Source organism: Myotis daubentonii, chromosome 1, assembly GCF_963259705.1.
Source record: "Myotis daubentonii chromosome 1, mMyoDau2.1, whole genome shotgun sequence".
NCBI classification, from domain to species: domain Eukaryota; kingdom Metazoa; phylum Chordata; class Mammalia; order Chiroptera; family Vespertilionidae; genus Myotis; species Myotis daubentonii.
Window position 1 is genome coordinate 73,198,206 of NC_081840.1, and position 22,989 is coordinate 73,221,194.

At 43.1% G+C, this 22,989-nt stretch overlaps 1 protein-coding gene across 1 annotated transcript in view; it reads left to right on the forward strand.

Moving 5' to 3' along the window:
* Positions 1-4,618: 4,618 nt before the first annotated feature.
* RYR3 (ryanodine receptor 3) overlaps positions 4,619-22,989 on the forward strand; it is a 546,057-nt gene continuing 527,686 nt past the window's right edge. Inside the window, 1 exon segment of the mRNA XM_059705681.1 lies at positions 4,619-4,772. Coding sequence (XP_059561664.1) covers positions 4,722-4,772 — 51 coding nt within the window. The 5' untranslated portion in view covers positions 4,619-4,721.

Genomic DNA, 22,989 nt, shown 5'->3' on the forward strand with positions numbered 1-22,989 from the left:
TTGAATCGCTTTCTCAGGGTCATATAATGTTGCCCAGGACGCAAACCCTCATCTGCCTAAAAGTCAAAGTTTATGCTACACAGTAGCCACAGGACAAGTTCGAGGTTAAACAGAGGTTGACTGGAGGCAAATAAAAATGAGCGATGATACTGTGGTTGGTTTAATCTACTGCTTTAACAAACGGTTCCAGCTGGAGATGTCCTGAAGATGGATCAGCTCAATGGACAACACATGGTGGGAGGATCCACCTCCCAGCTTCTGCAGGTGTGCCCAGTGTACCTCCATCTCTGTTAAGACTCAGAGTCAAAAAAACCCCTGGGACTGCTTCCCCTTCTTGAGTGGTTTGGGTTCAGGAGCCCTTCCCCAGAATGGCATATTAATTTTGATCTTCCAATTTTAAGGTGACAGAAAAAAGAAGGCATTTCATGTGTTCAGCTGCAAGAGGTATCCTGAACTGTGGATCCTTGCCTGTGTTAAGCATTTGCAATGAGAGATTAAATATCTGATAAAGCAGATATCAGAAAACTAAAACTATTTTTCTGCGCCTGTCACCTCCCTACTGAAAAAAGGAATTTTAGTCAAGGCTCTTTGGTCCAAAGGTATTTTATTACTCTGTGGGCACCTCACTGAATGGCTAGTGTGGGCACTTGACTAATAAGGCTCTTGGCTTTCAATTCTTTGAACCAAATGAATATATCATCTTAGTAGCTTATTGCAAATATCTTGGAAATGAATGCTAAACATTTCTTAACATCAGCAAAAAAAAAAGACTTCTGTAAGTGTATATGCCATCCTTCCCACTGGCACCAAATCAAAGGCAAGGTGTTCTTTTAGGAATAATTTCTGTTCATGGGCTCAATTCGTGACAATACTTTCTTGCCTTACCACCAGTAAAAGAACTTCACAATTTAAACACTTGAAAAAAAACCACTAATGGAATAAGTGAATATTCAGTAAATATATGGATAGTACGTATGCATATGGTAATATATCAAAAAAGATGACAGCTAGCAGAGTCAGCCCCTCATGTCTACAGTTATTGTCATTGCCCTTTATACTTTCCCGAGGCAGAGCCTGGATCAAGGCAGACCAGAGCCATGAACACAATTCGCTGGAGAAATCTGTTTTCAGCAAATAAATGACTCCTGTAGTTGGAAGGTGAGGCTGAAATGGATATTGAAGACCGATTGAATGTTATGTAGAGTTTAATGTAACTCCAATAATCTGGTGAAGCTATCTTTATACAGTGTGGTCTCTTAGCTTTTGTATAGGTCTTAGTTAGTCACCAGACTTGGGCCTGCCTTTCCAATGGTTAAATCAACAAAGATTTTTAAGGCTTTTGTCTAGAATGAAGGAGCCAGTGTCTTTGGCCCATGTATAGAGTGAAGCTAACCAGTCCTGCTGGAATTGAATCCACAACCCTCATTAACACCACACAAGCATTTGGCCACCATGAATAACAAAGCATACCAAATGAGATACTGATTTACATGACTACGGCCATTTTTCATCAGTATTTTAAAACTATATCAATCTTGCTGGTAAAACACATGTAAGAGGCCCTGTTATGTGAGAAAACCCTCAGGACCACTAAATATTTCATTTGAGAATCTGTCAGAGGGGAAAATAAATACACAAAGTTTATTTCAATAATCAGTCTTCAGATTTTGTCAGGCCTTTGAAAATTATATATAAAAGGTACAGCAGTGTTGAAAAGTTAAATGAGAACATTCTAATCTGGCCCCACAAGCCTAGGACTGTTGTTACGTGCTTTCTATGTGCTTTCCAGATGCTGTTGGCATTAGCTATCCACACCCCAACATTCAAATAAAATAAAATACCCAAAGGCATTTTATTACTCTGTGGGCACCTCACTGAATGGCTAGTGTGGGCACTTGACTAATAATGGCTGATGGCTTTCTCCAGATGTTTAATACATGGGAGGCTTGATTTTTTTTCAGATGAGAATACAGTCGCTACTATATCCTCTAAGACATAAGGCCCAAGTTTTCTTCTCTCTACAAAAAGTAACTGGTTTTGGGAGAGACTCCGTTTTGAATCTGACATTTTCCACCTTTCTGTCCTGTATACAAGGTGGTATAGTATGAAAAGTACTGGAAAGTATTAGACTTAGACAATGAAGTCTGAATGCCAGCTCTGCCACTTACCAGATGTATAAATTTAGACAGGTAACTTAATCCTAGTTTATTCTCTCCCAGGCTTGATGGGAGGACTAATAACAAAACATATGTCAGAGCCTGAAGTTTCAAATAAATCTACCTACCTACCTACCTATATATCTATCTATATCTTACCACTTTTTCTTTCAACTATTCCTGAGAACAAGGACTTTGGCTCTCACATTCAATGTTATACCTGCAGACATGGATGAATTAACATCTAAGAGTACAACATTATTATTGGTGAATTTTTGGAAAACCTTAGAAAACTGAAGAGGATTTCATATAGAGATATATGTGCTACTTTCCCCAAACTATAGGCTGAAACTATAGGCTAAGAAACTATAGCCTGAGCACCAGGATAAGTCTTAGACTGGCTAGTTAAACAGCTCACATTTGCACACTAATGGAATACTGTTATGTGATCACCAAGAATCCAAGTGGGTGTTCTTACACTGTTATAGCCCTCCTTTCCCTCTTCCTTTTGGAAAAAGAAAAGGTATTTGTAGTCTCATCATGAATAAGAGGAAATTTGGCCTGCAAACTAATATTTAGGTAGGTTATTCACCTATTAAATAGTCATAAACAAATATATGGAAATTAACCTAAGAAGGTGTTTAGTGATACACCATATCATAGTTTAGGTATAATTAGTACTTTGGATGAAGAATCTAGATTAAAAAAATCTTAAAGAAGCAAACATAGACAGAACTAATAAAATAAATTACAATAGGAAGAAATATTTTTAAAGCTTGTACTTAACTTCTTTAATATGACCCAAATGGGGAAGACTTGACTTTAGTGGTTCATGTGGGAGAGACAAAAACCAACCCTAGAAATTCTAGTTAAATGCAAACATAATAGGTGTCATTAGAGCTGCTCCATAGCCCATCTAATCTTAAGTTGCATGTACAGACGGTCTAAAACAAGGAGAGCACTACAACTTAGGAGGAAGTGGCAAAGAGGGTGGAGGTGCTGAAAACTGTGCTACAGGGGATAGGTGAGGGGAAGAGGAATCTTCAGCCAAGAAAAGAGAAAACTAGGATGGTGGGTCACAGAGGTGGGCATGACAGGTGCCCTCCAATATGTGAAGGGCCACAATGTGCAGAGGGTTCGACTTATTCTTGGCAGGCTTCAGAAGAGAAACGAGGCTAAAAGTGCAGACTCTAGAAGGAAGCAATTTGGATACAACATAAGAAAGAAACACATTATATTTTTCCTCACATTTCTGATGTCTAGTAGAAAACATGGGACTCGAGCTCAGGAAAGAGGTCTTAAGACAGAACGGAGAGAAAGGCCCACAAGGAAATGTGAAATTGGTTGGCTTTCCAGTGTCCTCTGCTACCATCAGCCCAGAATTATCACCCACACATCCTCTGGGTTTCTCTTCATCTGAGGTCCTCATCTCTTCCTAGTGACCCCGCTCTTGAATGCTTCTCTTGCCCTGGAGCTCGCTGGCCAGCAAACAGAAGGGGGCACCCTGTACCCTCAGCTTTAGCGAGGACCAATCCAGGCAGCCTTCCACCTCAGTTAAGTACCTAGGGCTAGGTGGGATGTCAGCAGCCCAAGAACGTGGAAGGGGTCTCACTGTATATACTCCCCTCTGTCTCTTTTAGTGTCCCCAGAGCTGACACCCCAAAATGCAGGATGAGTTTAGGAGATGAGAGGTAGGAAGGGAGAAAGGATTCTGATGCCATCTGACCTCTGAATTGCGGATGGAATGGGAGCCCGGGAAGCTTCCTAAGGGACAGGGAAAAGTTACCCTGCCCAGCAGCAGTGGACACTCCAGCGGGCTGGTGAAATATGCTATTTGGATACGGAAGGGGCAGGGGCTCTCTTAAGGTGCAGAAAGGGCTGTCCACGGAGGAGCGAACTTTCTTATAAATGGATAGACACCCTCACTGCACCGTTTTCTCCCTGCCTCTCAGAAAACCACAGGCACACCCCTCCCAGCCTTCCAAGGCACTAAGGTTGGAACAAGGCATTCGAGTTCAACACACACACACACACACACACACACACACACACACACACACAGCGAAGTGGGCAGAGGGCTGGTGCTCGGTCTTGGTGCACTGGACCTAACTAAGCCACTGGCCTTTGTGTGTGGATCTGAACTGGGTGGGGGGCACCCTCTCGTCGCTGCGGGGTGCACGCCTCCGCTGAGTGTGCGGCGCAGCGCGGTGCGGTGAGGGGAGGTCCGCCGGCCCCCACTCGTGTTCCCCGCGCCACGCCGCCCCGCACCGCCCGCACCGCGCGCCGGGCGCTGCACTGTTCACGGGCCCACGGCCGCAGCGCACTTGGCTGGGGCGAGAGGTGAGAGGGGAGGCGGGCTGGTTGGCGTTGGCGCTCTGCAGTGCAGTGGAGTGTTAGCCCAGCTCCCTATATATGGTCGGGGATTAGCTCGGCGCTGCTGAGCCGAGCCAGGAGCCCAGGAGGAGGAGGAAGAGAGAAGAGCGCAGCAGCAACCAGCGCACGCCGAGCGGCTGCCGGGGAAGCAGAAGCGCCGGAGGCTGGGGCAGCGCCGACGTCTCAGGAGCCATGGCCGAAGGGGGAGAAGGCGGCGAGGACGAGATCCAGTTCCTGCGGACTGTGAGTCTCCCTGGCGGGGCGAGGTGGCGGGCAGGTGGGGAGGAGCGCGGAGCCGGGCGTGGAGGGGCTGCGCTGCGCCGCGGTGCCCGGTGCCCGGTGCCCGGCGCGTTCTCCGCACCCGTGGGCTGCAGAGGCGGACCAGCCACCCACCCGCGTGGCCGCGAGGGTCTACGTGGGAAGAGGCTCTTTCTCCTGCCTGTCCCTTTCCCCGCTACCTCCATCCCCATCCCAGACCTCCACTTCCACCTCTGCCGCTCTCCCGGCAACTTGCTACTTGACCTGAAACCTTGGGTGCCCAAACTTCCAGCCAGGGCTTGCTCGTGGTTGCCCTGACCCAGAGGGTCAGAAGTGGAAGATCTCGCCCCAGAGTCGGCCCACTCTGTCACCCCTAACTCTGCACCCCAGCCCCCTGCCTCGGAGGCGGCCCCGCGCACTGGGGAGCCTCCGGAGGAACCTGCGGGGCAGGGGCGAGCTAGGGGATCCGAGCGCCAAAAGCGGGCACAAACGCTGGGTCCCAGTCCTGGAATCGCTGGGAAGGAAATTCACCCAGCGCTGTCTCTTGCACCTTAAGCCCCAAGCCTGCGACTGCTGCTGGAGCGTTACTTGAGGAACCTTGGCTTCTGCTCCCGGCTCCTTGGAGCCCTGCAGGACAGGGAAACCCCGGTGTGTGGCTGAGCGTCACTCAGGTCCCCTCCCTGGCACCGGAGGGCGCTGCTCTGCCCCAGATTTTAGGGGAAGTGTGGAGGGGGTGGTGTGGAGTGAGGGGTGTCTGTTGTAGCCACATCAACTTTGCCCTTTAGAAGTTAATGGAAAGACTTTCAAGGTGAATGACAACCAGGATGAGTGTGTGTGTATGTGTGGGGGGGGGGGCATTGGGGTGCACCTCAGCTCTGATTTCAGCCAGGTGACCTTGAACAAATCAATTAATCCGCCCTTTTTAGCCTCTATGCCCTCGTGTAAAATGGAGAAAATATAACCAGCGTTTCAGAGTGATAAGGATTAAATGAGATAATGACTGTCATAATGTTTTGTAAACTGTAAATTGCTCTGTAAGTGTTAGATCCTTTTATATGTGCTGTCTAGCTCTGCGAAAGTAGAATGAAACTCTTCTCTTCCTCTCCTTCCCTTCTTTTTGCGTAGCCTTCTGACCTGGTCTCTGAAAATCATAACTTAGCTCTTGTCCATCTTTTGGACCATTCCTTCTTTTTCTTGAAGTGCTTCCTTACAATTCCTTTTAGTTTCTCTTCCAAACATGGTTTCTCTGTTAGGGCTGGGGCTTGGGTCTCATTTGGGAGATAGAGTGGGACTCAGCACCCTTTTGATACTACAGAATTAGCCATCTGACCTGCAGCCCCAGACCCCCTCCTCCTCTCTCCCAGTGCATCCGAGATGGGGCCTACAGTTGCCGCTGTTCTCAGCCCTTTGGTTACCAAGCTGCCTGTTCTCCCAACGCCCTGTGGAATTCCTAGGCTTTCCTTCTAAGAGGTGTATTGGGGTGGGTGGCAGCTCAGGTACTCTCTGCCTTGTGCCCTCCTCAGTCTTTCGTTTCTTCTGTTTATTATCAGTGATCTTCTAGGCATTATTGATTGGAAAAAATTCCCTTCTGACAGGTAGGGTCAGTGTTGCATAGATGACCCAGAGGGTCAAGGCGAAATCCTGGTGGTTTTTTTTGAGATGCCAGTCCTACATGCTTCTCTTGCCTCTGTGGCCACCTCCCTGACCTGCCTTCTCTCTGGGGCAGTGTGACTGTTAAGCATACCCGTAACTAAGGCTTGCTGCAGAGCAGTGGTTCTTAAACTTGCATGTCTTGGGCATCTTGCTCCTTTTAAAGCCCATCCACAGCCCCTGGGTTCCAGGACCAACGTTAAGGGCCCCTGTTACAGAGGTGCCGCCTATCAGTTACAGCTTCCAGAGAGAGCTAGAGTAAGCATGGGGCGAGGGACTCCAGATGTGACTTCACTGATTCTTTTTCTTCTAGTAATCACCTTAAGTATTTTTAGGTGTGTTCCTCAGTAACCTTGTGAAGCAGCTTAACTTCTTCATCTTTGGCTTCTTGGAGAGAAATAGGCTCAGGTGACCATAACTGAGGCACAGGAAAATCAAGGACTTGGCCATGGTTGCTCAGCAAGTTACTGATAATTGTCATTACATGGTGATAAATTAAATTCCCACTAGAGCCTGGCATTGAGCATTATTCCAGAGGTTAGTGTCTTGAAAATATACTGAAAGGAAAACCGCTGCTTTTGAATTCTGACCCTCTCCTTCGGTATCCATGCACAAAACCAAATCATTTATTTGAACCCAATCATCATAAGTTTTGATCTGCATAAAATTTTGTCTTTATCTTGCTGCTCGTAGGGGATTCAGGAATGACAGGGCTGTGCTAGCACAGGAGTTTTCTCACTTTTTAGTATGCCTTGGTTCGAGAAGTTATTTCAGTTTGAACTCCCCCACCTACCTTGACCTTAGGGTTTCTTTCTTTCCCAAAACAAAATCATTTAAAGCATTTTGATCATCTGTCAGTCATGTAATGCCTCCTCTCCGTAACATTGTTCTGGACCAGAAGGTGGTTGGTATAATGATGAAATAGAATCCTATCTTTGAAACCGTGAACTTTACAGGATTGCCATTCCAGAAGCAGAGGTTTTTAAAAATAAATAGACCATAGAATAGCATTATGCCGAGGATCCTCATCAAATGGGTGGTTATGTTGTTCTGCTTATTATGACAGCGACAAAAATGAAAGCAGCTGGACCTATTGATGGTATGAAATAGGCCAGAATTACTGCAGCCATGACTATAACGCATGGGCAGTGGGGCTTTAGACCCTTGCTGGGTGGTGATGTTCACCTTGTTGCATCCTTTGATACATTTGAAGCCCGCCCTCTCCCAGGCAGGGGGCAGGCACTACCCAAGGGGTTTGGAAGTGGGAGCAGATCATGTTAGGCAAATGCTCCTGTACCCCAAAGCTGAACACAGCTGTGCAAAACTACACATCCTTTTCTGGTCTCTGAAGTCACTGGCAGTTGTTCAAGTCAGGGAGAAAGAGTCAGCCAGACAAATAGACCTGAGAATTTTATTTAAGGCTAAAATTTCCCCTCCCACTGCTGCTGGCTGTGGCATCAACCTCCCTTCCAACTGCTCTTGCTGACGTAGCCAGTGTCACTGACGTGGCTTCGAAGCTGCTCAGAGGCAGATAAACCTGCCAGCCGCTGATCTGAAAGCAAGAAGTTACGGTTAGAAGAGTGACAATTACTCTATCTCCAGACTGTTGGTGGAGCCGGCACCGCGTCATTCTTCGGGAGGGCCAGGCAGAGATGTTTTCTCCTCCCAGCTTTCCCCCTTAGACTATAGTATCCATTTAAAAAGAAAGGGAGAAAAGCCTCTAAGCCTTAAAATACCACAGCCTTCTCTTTTCAAACCCCTCTCCACCACAGAGTTCATTGAAACAGGACTAAGTAGACATTCGTTTCTATTCATTTCCTAGTAAAGATCGGCCAGAGGCCTAATTTAGCCCTCCTTGTAGAAAGTTGTCCTCCTTCTTCTAAATTTGCTGCTCTCAAGGAACAAGAGAAGGCACCAGGCTGAGACTCGAGATCAATGCCATCGTCTTGGGTTCTGCCCTGCAGGGTGAGCAGAACAAATCCCTGCATTTGAGCTGCGGCTCCAATGTGAGCGCACGTCCTTCCAGAGCAGGCTGTCCCGGGTTGGGGTGACGGTGAACTTCCACTTGGTGGTTTATAGATTACCGTTTGCTTCTTCCCTCACTGGAGTCTGTTTACGTAACAGCTGCGTGATGCCAGTGTCATGCTTTTGATAGCTTTTCCTCAAGGAGGCAGGGGGAGGAGGTGCGCTCAAGTGACTTCTTCCTTCGGGCGTAGCAGCTCAGGGTGACACTGAGCAGTAATGGACGGAGTGCTGGAAATAAGTCCATATACCCCAGTGTATGATTTTGGAGAGCTGTCGGGCTGAATTAGTTTGATGGTTAAAATGAGAAAACTCACAATATTTCCATACTCTGAGCCTCCCAACATCACATCCCGCCCTTCTCAGACTCCTTCCCTTGCCTTCCGAGAGCTCATCTTAATAAAGAGCCATATCAGAGCAGCTGGGCACTCAATATACCCTCCTTGTCAGGGAGATGACCCTGTGGCTGTGAGAAGGAAGCTAGGTCCTTACCACAAAGAAATTAACTTGTGTCAGAAAGGCTGCATCAGCACTAGGGGTGGCGGCTCTTACCCCTAAGGCACTGATGGTCCATGGCCAGGTTGTCCTAAGGGCTTTTAAGCTGCTGAGCTACTGGAGAAGAGGTGATGGTTACAGTGAACTTGGAAATATTTGGAATGTGTTGCAGCCCATGGACAGGTCTGTAGTTGAAGTAGGTATGTTTGATGTCTGTGGATCTTTTATTCTTTTAAATGCTAATATGGCCCAGCCAGTGTGGCTCAGTAGTTGAGCGTCAACATATGAACCAGGAGTTCAAGGTTCAATTCCCAGTCAGGACACATCCTCAGGCTGTAGGCTCTATCCCCAGTAGCAATCTATGATTCTCTCTCATCATTGATGTTTCTATCTCTTTCCCTCTCCTTCCCTCCCTGAAATCAATAAAAATATATTTAAAAATTAAATGCTTAGCAGGATGAGGACACTTCAGGGAAATACATTTTTTAAAAACAATTCTTTATTCATTTTTCAATATTGATTTAGATGGAAAAATATTTCTCGGATTTCTTAGAGTTGATCTGAAGTTTATATGTTGAAGAAGAAAGATTTTATCTGGAGAGCAAAATACTCTGATGATTATTTTTTGAAGGACTTGTATTTAAATGTATCTTTATTATGTTTGTGTTTATTTGCCTCTTTTGCTTGTTTTGTGATTGTCTGTTTTTACTTGTTCCTGGGAAGGACATTTTATTTTATAGTTTAACTAGGGGCCCGGTGCACAAAATTCGTGCACTGGGTGTGTTGGGGTGGGGGGAGTGTCCCTCAGCCCAGCCTGCCCCCTCTCACATACTGGGAGCCCTCAGGCATTGACCCCCATCACCCTCCAATCGCAGGCTCTGCCCCTGCCCCTGCAGGATGCCTCTGGCTGAGGCGTCCGGCCCGGGCAGCGGGGACCCACAGCTGCAGCGGCCCCGCGATCCTGGGCTTCGCTTTAGGCCCAGGCAAGGGGCCCCTAGCTCCTGGGACTGCCAGCTTCGACCATGCCCAGCTCCCATCGCTGGCTCCACCCCTACTTCCTGCTATCACTGGCCAGGGCGGAAAAGGCACCTGATTCTCCGATCATGGCTGGGGGGCAGGGCAAAGGCGGCCCCAGGGCCACCTTTGCCCTGCCCCCCAGCTCTTAGCTCCCCCCTGGGTTTCGGATCACTGTCAGTGGCAGGGGGCTTCTTCCTGCTTTCCCTTTCACCTCCCTGCATTGTGCCTACATATGCAAATTAACTGCCATCTTGTTGACAGTTAACTGCCAGTCTTAGTTGGCAGTTAACTGCCAATCTTAGTTGGCAGTTAATTTGCATATAGCCCTGATTAGCCAATGAAAAGGGTATCATCGTACGCCAATTACCATTTTTCTCTTTTATTAGTGTTGATTGTTCCTTTACCTTACTACTAATACATTTGGCACCCTCCTAGTGAATTGTACCAATCTCTTGTGTAGTCCCAGGAGGTTCTGTGTCTTTAGATACCAATACTTTTTAGTTCATTTCCCATAATTCTATATCCATATAAATCCTTCTAAATTAGCTCTATCATTAAGGTACCCTTAATACAAGATTTACCCAGTGGGGTGGAATGATGTAATTTAAAATTGCACTTAGAGGCAGGAATTCTTCTTTCTCGACCTAGTTCACTGTGACCTTGAACGCGTTACTTAAGGAAATTGAAGTTTCATTTGCCCCACCGTATGGAGCTAGAACCTGCTTTAACAACTTCACAGAAGTATGGGGAGAGGCAATGGTAATTTCAATAATACCCCCAAAGAGAGGAGAAGTTATATCTTGTAGAATATTATCTTTGTGTTTCTCCTGCACTAGGAAATAACCCTACTGTGACTGGATCTTGTTGAAACAGAGCTATATTTCTCCTCTCTCATATGTTCTCTGCCACAGGTCCTCCCTTTCATCTTAGAGTCATTACCTCGTCTCCAGCATTGGTTTAGCCCCAGTATATCTATCTGGGAAATTACTTGACTAAAGCAATTGCCCACTTTCCTCAAGTGAATTGACTAAAACACCTAAATCAGCTGGCGCAATATTCTTCATGAGGCCAAGTAGGCTTCCTGGATTCTGAGCCTGAAACAGAACATTCAGTTATTTGTTGTCTTCTTAGAAAATAACCTGAGCAATTATTTCCCATAGGACCACCTTTTCTTATTGAATCCCATATCTCTTCCTTTCAAAGCTACCCTGCCCAGTGCCTCCCTTCCACTCCTTTTATGGGCCCATTCTTCCCTTTCCCTAGAGAATCGGGACCAGCTTTCCTGTAAACCAGCCCTGCTTTTCCTCCCAGGGATTTTTCTGCTTCTGTCATGTCTGTTTAGGGAGCCAGGGCCTCTGGAAAGTTCCTGTTGGCTGCACCTGGATGAAGCGGACGGATGCTTCTGTGGCGGGAGCCCAGCCAATGCTGAGGCTGCAGGGTACCACTTCTGCCCAGCAAGCCAAGTCCCATCTTTAGGATTTCAAACTAGTGTCCTCTCAGCCATCCTCTTGTTTGGACGTCAGTGGGGTATTTTAGGGACAAAGATATTTCCAGCCACTGCAGTTTCCCTTGCCCCAGTGAGTTTTGCCATCATAGCATCTCTTCAGTTCAGAGCAAGGGAAGAGAAAGTGCTGGCACCTTAACCCTGATCCTACTACAGGGATGGGCCTCATGAGGTACCAAGATTATTTTTTCCCTCCTTATGTCATTTCTGATGGTTAGAAACCAAAGTTCAGATCAGCTCTGAGACTGGTGATGCAATATTCAAACACAAAAGAGCTGTGCCTCCTCTCCTCACATGCTCATCCTCCTGTCTCCAGCTCAGGGCACATTGCAGACTCTGCAGGACTATGCTGGGCTCTTTTCCTTTTAGGTGGGACACAGCCTTACAGGTAGGAGACACTGAGGCACCAGACCCCACTTATCTGTGTGTGTGTGTTGCTTTGTTTTTCATTCACCTTCCACCTTCTTAGACAGTGAACTCCTCATTGATTTCAGGTCTTGTCAATTTAAGGAGGTCTTATTTTGGACTCAGTGCCCCAAAAGAGGCCATCCCATGAGCCATCCTTTTGGGATGACATCTGCTTGCTGTTGTTACTTTAAGAGTGCAACGGAGGCCGGAGAGAGCTCTGGAGACAGAGATGTTGCTGCGGGTGTAGAATCTTACTAGCCATCAACAATATCTCCACTGAGTTCAGTTTATATGTTATTTTATGCTATGGAACCAACCAGGGGATGAGCAAGAGAGCACAGCTGTAAGGAAAGTGTAAGAATAAAAATCTGGGTTGGTATCAATGTCAGTGTGACACATGTACGGAGGCTGTCTTTCTCCTTGGTCTTCCTATGGGATAAATCACTGACTCAAGAAATTCCTTCTATCAAAGTACTGAGATGCAAAATTGTTACCTCAGCGGGTACCATTAGTGATTAGCATCATTAACAGCTGAGCAGAACCAAATCCTGAAGGAATAGGAATTGAATTGGTGAAAGATAAGAGCACTTGGGAATACTATCGAGAGAAGCAAACCTAAGTGAGCACTGCACTGGTTTTAGGAGAACCCTGAATGGGCAGAAGAAGCATCAGGGCAGAGCAGTCTGGGTTCTGGGAGTGGTGCCACAGAGACTGCAGCTGTACCTGCTTATGACCTTTGATCAGAGCAGAGGAAGCCTTGAGCTACAGCCTCATGGTAGGCACTGGGAAGAGCACTATTTGCAGCCAGGACTGGTGCTCATAAATACTTCATTTTAGATAATTCAGAATCAGAAAACAACAATCAGAAAAAGAAAGCCTCAGATTTTTATAAGATGACGTGACTCTACATCAAAGTGAGAACTAAGGCACACCCTTCCTGAAGTAGAAAGCATTTGAGCAGCAAAATTACACTATTAGTTACCATATTTGTTAATGTGTTCCTCATCGTATCCCAAGAAAATGATCCACAGTGCCTGAAACCAACTTAGCACAGTTCCTACAGCAAAAAGAGAGAATGCCAAGACCTGCGTATCTCCCAATGCAGAAAATAGGAAAGGATATTATTGGAAGGTACAGGCTTCTCGATAGACCAGTGACAGGGCCTGACATTTACTCTCCAATAATTTCACAGTTGAGTTCTTTAATGGGCCTGAGTGGAGAGAGCTATAGCAAGAAATGGAAAGTTCTCCATCAATGGCACGTGAGTGTCCACAGTGTAAGAAGTATTGATTGGAACTGCGGCACTCTAAGCCATGAGCAGACTGTACTAGTAAGTAATACTAGGGCAGTAAGAGAGATCCCGTTGACCACAACTCCATATTGGACCAAAGGCTGAATCCAAAAGGTCAAGCCAAAATAGAGCAGCTACTCCTGGAGGAGGGCGAGCCCCTTATAACCCCCCTTATCGTTATTATTCAGGACATGTGGCTGTTGTTTGTAACCTTAGCAGTGGTTCCCCACCAAGTCATCCTCTCTTCTGTCCTGGAAGGCTGGAAAAGAGGTGTCCAAGGATAAGTCATAGTGGTGACTTGAACAAATCTCATTTATTTGTAAGAGGCATTTTAGGATGAAAAACATAACAGGGAACATACCAGTCAAGTGGGTAAAACTCAGAACTAAAGCGTTTGCTCTATTTGGTGGCATTTCTACTGCCAGATACCTGCAGAGTTGTCTGTCCTTCCCTGGGTTTTAGTTCATCCATTTATAAGTCATGCAATATATCAGAGATGCCTCAAAAATAGTAATGAAGGAACTCCAAGTTTCTTCAAAGAGAACTAGGTGTGTATATATGGAGGGAGTAGCATGGAATAAAGGTTATTTATTGCCAGATTGCCTGAAAAGGCTCCTATCACTCTGAAGCATGAACCATAGATTATAAACTCCAGGACACAGGGGTGTTAATTTCAGTGGATTTCAAATCCCTAGGTACATTTAGGTCAGAGCTCACAAACTTAAAAATTTTGAGTCCAGGCAGGTAACTAAATGTGTGAATAGGCCTCCCCTCCTCCCCCCCCCCTTTTTTTTTTGCAAAGAAAGGTGGGCCTGGCCTACAAATTCATTCAAATAACAAAATTCTTAAACACTGCCAGCCAAGCAAAACACATCTGCAGCAGAATTGTGAGCTGCCTGCCAGTTTGCAGCTTTGGATGAAACCTCAGATTCGGAGCAAATGTGCTCCCTAGAATGCATGAATATTTTTATGAGTCGGGTCAGGCTCACAATCAACATCCTTGGATGAGAATGTCAACGTAAATGACAATGTATCATTAATCACAGTGTATAAGAGAGAGATGGGCAGGCAGACAGATGAATGGGGTTTAATAAATGCTAGACTTGATCCTCAAAATGAATTCTGATTGTGCTAGCTTTTTAAACACCCTTTAAAATTGTCACAAGGATATAGATACCATGAAATTTTGAGTAAGTAGGCTATCTATTCAACATTTACTGACCAACATCCTGATGCCTGGCTCGGAACAAGTTACCAGGAGAATTATATAGGTGAGCAAGACATCTTAACATCTGATGCCTCCCCCTGGCTGAGGGTCAGGAGGGAGCTCAGTCTTGTATTGAGGCAGCAAGGATATCAGTCACTTCAGATGAATTTATAACAATTAATTTAAAATTTTCATACTTCTATCATACAAAATGTTATATATATATATATATATATATATATATATTTATTTATTTATTATTGCTTAAAGTATTACAAAGAGTATTACATATGTCTCCTTTTTTCCCCCCTGCCCTTGACAATCCCCTGGCCTCCCCTACCCCCCAGTGTCTTATGTCCATTGGTTATGCTTATATGCATGCATACAAGTCCTTTGGTTGATCTCTTACCCACCCCCCTCCTGCCCTCCCACCCTCCCTGGCCTTCCTGCTGTAGTTTGACAGTCTGTTCGAGGCAGCTAAAATGTTCTTATTAAAATGTGTGACCTTGCTTAACTTCTGTGCCTTTTCCCTCATGTGTTAAGTGAGAGTAACAATATTGCCCGTCTCAAAGGGTGGTTGTGAGGATTAAATGAATTAATCCATATAAAGTGCTTGGAAGAGTGCCCAACATATAGTAAGTCCTCAATAAATATGTATTAGCTATTAATATTTCCTCAACAAACAGTGTAAACATTGACATTACTCGAAATGTCATTGCACATTCATTTTATAGTTGAAAGTACAAAGAGATGATACCCTATGGCTATTCTGTGATCTTGATTCCTGGCATCCTGCTGAACTATTATGAGACCAGGCTCAGTGGGTGGAAAGGTGTCTGGAATGGAATGGTCTCAAGAACACATATTGATAGGCCAATTCTCAGAGGGCCTACATTGTAAGGCCTCTTGATATAAGTGCTGATTGGCTTTTCCCCCAGCAGTTTTTGATTACTCACCACAAAGGATGGACAACATGATTTAGAGAATCCTAAACATAAGCAATTCATTGTCCTTGGTTTGGGAGATTTCTTTTCAACCGTGTTTTAAATCTGGAAAGTTACCTTCCTGGGAATTTGCTGTATTTTCAACAACGCAAGGTCATCCCACTGTAAAGGTCTGGCTCTGCACCTTCTCTGATCCGTTCTCGTGTCTGCGGATATGAAGCATGAACCTAATGGAAAGCTCCATTCTTGTTACATATTTAGTGCCCTTTCCTCTGGGGCCCTGCTGCTGGGCAGTGGCCCAAGCCTCTGAGTCTCACCCCCTCTTCTCTCAAACATTATTCTTATTTTGCTCCTCTCTGATTTCCATGGAATTAATTTGGATGATGTTGGCTATTTAGTCACTCTTAAGAATTTTCCCCTCCCTGGATGAGAGTAAATATTTACTTAGTTAAATATTTAAGCGTGACAGGCATACGGGGGTCTAGGCACACGAGATGGTTGGTGGTGCCTTGTTTTTTATTAAGTCGCATCACTCTTTATTTTTATTAAGTCGCATCACTCTTTATTTTCACTCTTAAAGCTTTTTTCAATCACTGAAATCTAAATTGGGCTAAGTAGACAGGAAATTTCATGTAAACAGTTCAAGTGAGATTTCCCTAAATGACACAGAATGGGTGGGCTTTTGATTTCTTTAGAAAACAACAGAAAGAGATTTCTTTGGTGCTAAATCTGGGTATTTCACCAATTAGCAATATATTTTACCATTTTAGTTGTGGTTAGAGAACTAAACTATATAGTTGAGCTATTTTATCTTCCAGACTCAGTTTCTTAATCTATAGAATCATAACTAATTCACTGGGAGGGGTCAGGCTGAAACAATTGGGCCCCAAGATTCCCGAGAACAAGGCCCTATTTTATTACTATTAACTACCTCCTTCACCAACATCTGATAATATCTGGCCCTAAGGATGTCCTCCGAGAGCATGCTTGATAAAGTATAAAATACTATGGAGATGTCACACATGCATGTCAGGACCTGGGCAATAGTGAAGCCTGACTACATATGTACAGAGAGCTCACTATTCTAATCAAATTAAATTTAGATCAAAGTTATTCTGACATTGATTTTTGTACATGAATATTTTATTGGATCATAATCAGGCATAATTGTATAAAAATTCATATAAATAACTATTAGTATAAATTTTGCCTAGACAGACCAAATTTTTCTCTCCATTGAACGTCTTAGTTCTTTCCTATTGTCAACCTTAAACTTGATGATTTCTCTGGTACCACATATTATTTTCAGAGCACCATGATCATTGTCAGCAGTGTCAATATCATTATCACATGTGGTCTCCATTAAGAGAGTAGCTGAGAGCTTCAGGTAAGACAGACCTGGGTTTGAATTCTGGATCCATCATTTGCAAGCTATTTACAAGCTATGAGACCTGACAGTTTCCTCATCTCTAAAACAGGGATATTAATAACATTTCTCATGACTGTTGAGATAATTAAATATGGTAATGTTTGTAGAACTATAATGAACATAGTATCTGACTCATCTATGCATATTTTCTCTTCTGTGCTACAATATATGATTTGATATAATTCTCATCTTGATGGTAGAGCCTACACCCCAGTAGCTGGGGAATCCCCTAGGCAGGCCCCAGCACCCATGTTCAGCCCCAGCTCCTACAGCCACCTGGGATCCCAAAGCAGCTGCTCCTCGGTGATTTGGGAACCATTTGGGGGGAGGAGAGCAGAAGATTTACTTAAAGTGTTTATTTAATATAATTTCTAACTCAACTAATTGGGAAAAATTTAAACAGCTCTCCCACCTGCTCCCTGGAAATTTAGCCAAATGCAAACTTGTGGGTGTGCATGTGTTTGTGCTTGATTTTCTGAACCCATGAAGGTTGCCGTCTAGAATCACACTTTTAATGAACAACAAGAACCTATGTCTGACTGCCAGCTGTTTGTAGGTGATGACAAGTATGTTGACTGATCCTGGGGCTTTGCTCTGGTCTCTAACTGTGCTGAGTGCATGTCACTCATGTCCATGTCCTGGTGAAGCTTTCAGAATGCACATAAGAAGGCAAATATCACATAAAGCCAGAAGAGGCTCCCAGAACTAAACTCCCAAAATCAAAAGAAAATTCAAAAGTAGGTTTATTGGGGCTTTAGAGTAAAAGAGACTTAGGTTTAACCTCTCTCTGGCCCCACGTGAGGTATAATATGTCTTTGGGGAGGATGTGAGCCCTTTGCTCCAGACTTGTCTCTCATCCTGTGACAAGGTGCATGGAATTCCTGATATTCAAGGTACTCCTTTGGATTAAGGCATTTTCTCCAAGGCAAATGCATTGTCTGAGGATGAGGGAGTGGATTTAGATGTGGCTATACTTCCTCTTAGATTGCTACATTGTGTAGGAATAATATCTTGATCTGGTGATATGGCTGTTGAGGTTGAAAGATAAGGAATGGTCACTAGGCAGGTTTAATTCTGTAGTAGCTTACCCTGGATCTCCTAGAGAAATAGGAGCAAGAGAGGCTACATTTTTAAAAAAAGGCATCTAAAGGATAAGGATCAAGGAGCAAAGAGGCCAAGCATCACTGATTTCATAATTTTTATATCAATCTTATTTTGTAGATGCCAGCATCTTAGATGAAACTCAATAATAGGTTTCTATTAATAGAGGAGTGATTCTAATGTTAAATGTCTCTTTCTGATGCCTACTTTTCTTCACCTTTTCCACTTACCAACATCTAAAATAACATACTATATGCTTTATTTACATATCCTGTTTGTGCCTCAAGGGCAGAATTTTGTCTTTTTCTTCTTTGCTAAATTCTTAGTACTAAGGAAGGTGTTTGGCACATGCTAGGTCTCCATAAATACTTGAATGAATGAATAAATCCCCACATCCCTACCTCACTGAGTTATCTCTGCCTAAGTTTCTCTGTGCCCTATGGTTGGTGAGACTGATGTGTTACCATAAAGATAAAAACCCAGCCATATGACGTCACTCAGACTTGGAATATGGGGACTAATGTCTCAGTTTCTAACCTCAATGACTTATATGAAGTCAGCTTGTGAAAACAGAAATGAAGATGGCTGTGCCATCACATATATGTGTGCCCAACTCTCATTGGTTGAATGACTGTTGATATTTTTGTAGTTGTTGTGTTTCTAGGTGTTTGCAAACTGATGCTTTTTTGAGAAATGTTTATTATATTATTTACTTTGGAAAGGATTTCTGTGTGCTTTTCAAATATCTAATCTGTACTATACACAAACCAGAAACCACTTTAGTTGGCTCCTTTATTTCCATGGGGTTCTTGAGTGCTGTAGACAGCAGACACCAGCATCCTCCACTGGCATGTGACCATGTAGGCTTGGAGGAAAACTTAGCCTTCATTCCTAGCCACAGATGAAGAGAAGCCATTTTATTAATAGTTTGTTATTGAATCATTCAGGATTGATTTTTACTTGGCTTTGAAATATACTTTACTACTTTCATGTTGCTTAGCCTATTTCTACTTTTGTATTATCTCTGTTTCTCCCTAACCCTAGTCCCTCTTTAGGACCTATAGGTTCTACTGAACCATCTTCTGAGATTTCCTCCTGAATAGGATTATGATGAGGTTTCTCTCTCTTTCTTATCTGAGCCAATTGAGGTATTTTTTTTTCAATGTCTACTGACCTAGATAATAACTAATACCTTTATAAAAGGATTGTAAGACATTTGTGATTACTATAATTATATTTATGATTTATTATTACATTATGCAAATAGGTAAAGACCTTGGCAATCCTCTGTTAATTTTGTGTAGGGAAACAGATGCTGTGTGTTATTTGTTCAGCCAGCCATCCAGCCATCTAGCTAGCAAACATTTGTTGAATATTTACTATGTGAAAGGCACGTGCTAGGGACCAGAGATTTAAAGGTGAGCAAAATACATAATGCTACTTCCATGGATCTTAAATTATAGATATAGTATGAGATTTAGACATTTAAAGAACTAACAATAAGTTGGGACAAAAATGTGATAAATAAAGTAAAAGTTATGCACTCTAGAAGGAATAGATAATTTTGAATAGGAAGTTGGGGAAAACTTGAAGAGAGGGATTATTTTAACTGGGTGAATTTTATAAGGTGTTGGTCAATGGAAAATTGGCTTAAAAGTATATTTCAGGCAGAAGGATCATTATAAAATAAAACCCAGAGGTGTGAAAGCATATGACATGTTCAGGAACTATAAAGATTAGAGTATAGATGATACATGGAAGACTATTGGGAGATGAGGTTGAAAAACTATTTAGGGAGCAAATCAAGATGATCTGGCTTTTACCTATTGGGTAATGGAGAACTCTGTAACATAAATACAACTAATTCTAAAGATTTCAAAAGATATGCTTATGTTAATTCAATATGCATGGTTTTGGTAAAGTAGAATATATAGATATAGATTATGTAAGGGTGATTTTTAAAAAAAAAATGGTTTCTTCAAATCACAGTTGGATATCTGATGCTTTGAGAATCTTGTTGGCCCTTTAAGGACAAATATAGATCACTTGAACAAGTGCATCTGTAAAGACTGAACTTGAGAGGTCTGGGATGATTAGCAAGAGAGAACCTCCCCTGACAGGGAACTGGCCTTGCCCCTGGAATAGAAATGAAAGAGTCTCACGTTGCACCTAAACTACTTCTTCATGGAGTGAGAACTACTCTATAGCTACAGAAGATGGTTCATCTTGGCTCAGGCCAAGGGGTTTAAGATGACAGAAAAAGAAGTAGGTACTTCAAGCACATCTAGAAAATAGAAACTGATTAGTACTGAAGGGTTATAACCCTATTAAAGGCCTTATTGAGGACTCTGGCTATTCAGTACCAGTAGTGTCCCTCATACATCAGATTGTTCAGCTTGGGCTCCTGCACTTCTGCAATCCTAGTCCATGGAGTGCACAGCCCTCTGAAGTCACTAGGGGTGGTATTTTGCAACCCTTTCTTGAATAGACTTCATACACTCTGGCTCTTGCCCTTTAGTGACCCATGATTTGGTCATGGAAAAATAGATAAAAATTCAAAACAGATTTGGATTGATTGCTTAACATTTTGCTAAAAGTCTAGTGAGGAATATGACTGGAAAGTAATTGTTAATTATTGTTGTCTGTACTAAATAATCTGGTACTTGGTTATATTGCACAAACTTTGTTTCATGGTAGAGAAATCTTCTTTTCTTCATAAGACTGAATAGCCTCCTGGGTCAAGGTCTTCTTTGTTTAGTCAGTTTGATTTCTTACAGTTCCTCTCAGTGCACACACGGTGACTCCGTGATTTCTTCAATGATTATTTGTATTCAGTGTTTCTGCCAGATCTCATTGTGCAGACTAGGTATTTAGCAAGTCTTACTTTGGAATACACAAATACATGTTATTTCCTAATTGCTTATAAAAAGAGACTCCATATTAAGAAATTGCAGGTTCCATTCTGAGTTAGACAATGTGAACTTCTAATGAAAATGACTCTTTTCCATGAAGTTTGAAAGGAGTGTGTGTGTATCCGAGATTAAGTCAGAGACTGAATTTTTATTGTTGTTTCTGATGTATCCCCAATGGCCAACATAACACAGCCCATGACATTTGCTGAATAAACATTTATAGATCAAACTAGTAAAACAAAATTGAGAAAACTTAAGTTTATTTGAAACCTGATACCTCATGTTCCAGCTAAGCTCTACCTCTAGGTCCACCTAGGAGGAATTATTGATTCCCTTGTGTGGGCTGTTATCACAGCTCTGCTCACAAACATCCTTATCTTTCTGGAGTGCTTTCCAAGTTTAGCAGTGTTCCCTTGTAGAAGTGCTTAATCAAGAGGGCCATTCATCACGGCTTCCTTCTCTCACTTAGTTTTCAGGTACCCCTTCTCAGATCCCTTTCTTCAGGCCTAAGGTCCTGTGCTACATCTTCAGATGAGCCTCCTCTCTGTTTCTAACCTACAGGAACCATTAAGGTGAATGCTTCAGATATACTCTCTTCGCTTTCATCAAGAGCCTCATTATAGTTTGGGGGACATTACATCTATGCAGTGATAAGTCCACATATTCCCCATGTTTTAGTGAAGATTGATCTGCAGCCTTCCTTTCCGAAAGTTACAATGGGTGCAATTATTGTCTTACTTAGACTTTGGGTCCTGGATCTAATATTGCCACTGAAATGTCTGAATCATTTTGCAGTGTTTTCATAAACCTAGATGCACACTCATTCAGATGTGTGTATGCCTGTAAGTCTACTTTCTCTTTCCTCCTCCTTGTCATGCATATGTTTCCCTTTATCCCTTGCTTTCACATTGTGTTTTCTTTTTTCCTTGTTATCAGCTGCATCTCTATTTCCTCATTTCTAGCTCTCTTGTTTTTCCAGTCTTTCTCTGAACATAAGCATAAGTACAAGTAAAGTGTAGCTCTGGAATAATAATGTAGGCCATCAGGGCTCCAGCTAAAGGACATGTAAGGTCAGAGCAACAGCAGCTGTTCCTTGCTTACTGACCTTCCGTAGTTATCCAGCATGTCTGGTCTGCAAGCCTAGGGACTGTCTCCTGCCTCCTCCTCTTTCCCAAGCCCATTGCCTCCCCCTTGATTTAGAGAAGGTTTTTAGATCATGTATCAAGCACAAGTGCTAGTGAATTCCCCCCTCTACTTTATATATAGGTAAGAGCTGGTAGTTAGTTCTAAGCTGGGTTTCCATAATGGGTCAGCATCAGATATTTAAATTTGTCTCTTAAAAAACTAAAAGTGTTATGTCCCCAGGGACATCACTTCCTAAGGGACATTGAATGCCAGAATGGACAGTTGTCAGAATGCCATTTTTTGTGATGACATGGGTGATGCTAATAAAAGTTTCAAAAGATTGATATAAAAATGAGAAAGTCAGGATTCAGGTTTACCAGGAGAAATTACTTATAGGTTTTTTTTATTATTTTGTTTTATTGCTTAAAGTATTACAAAGAGTATTACATAGGTCCCCTTTTTTTTTTCTCCCCTTGAAGTTCATTAAACTGTTTGATGGGTGAAGAATTGATGGTGACAAATGGAAACATGTTCCTGAAAGGGTATTTGTATCATGCTTATTCATTTTAGTGTGTGGAGCGGTATTCTACTTGGGTGCATTTTGGTCAGAAGAAATGGAACACATATTATATACTTGAAGCTGGAGCCAAGCTAGGAAATGCTTAATCTCTAGTTCTCAAAATTCTCAATACGTATCTTAGCCTCAAACCCTTTTGCTATTACAGTATGTGTTTCTTACAATCTGGCAAATGGTAGTGTATTTTTTACTCAATGTCTGACCACAGGACTGGTTTCTTCCCAGCATAAGCAGCCCAGAATTGCAGGAGACTCCAGAGTTTGTTGCACAGAGAGATAATTTGTGGTTATGTAACACCAAGAAGGAGCTATTTTGCAGAATCTAAGAAATGGAGCCAAAAGTTGGGAGTTAGGAAGGCAATAGTTGCTAAATCAAGATGGCAGTGTAAATGGTCAAAAGGAAGTGATCCTGGGTCTAAAGACATAGACCCTGAGGGTCCCTCAGGGCCATCTGCTTGTACAGGCTTGAGGCATTCTGGGCGTAAGCCAGGATGGTCAGTTTTTGTGTTACATTTTATGGA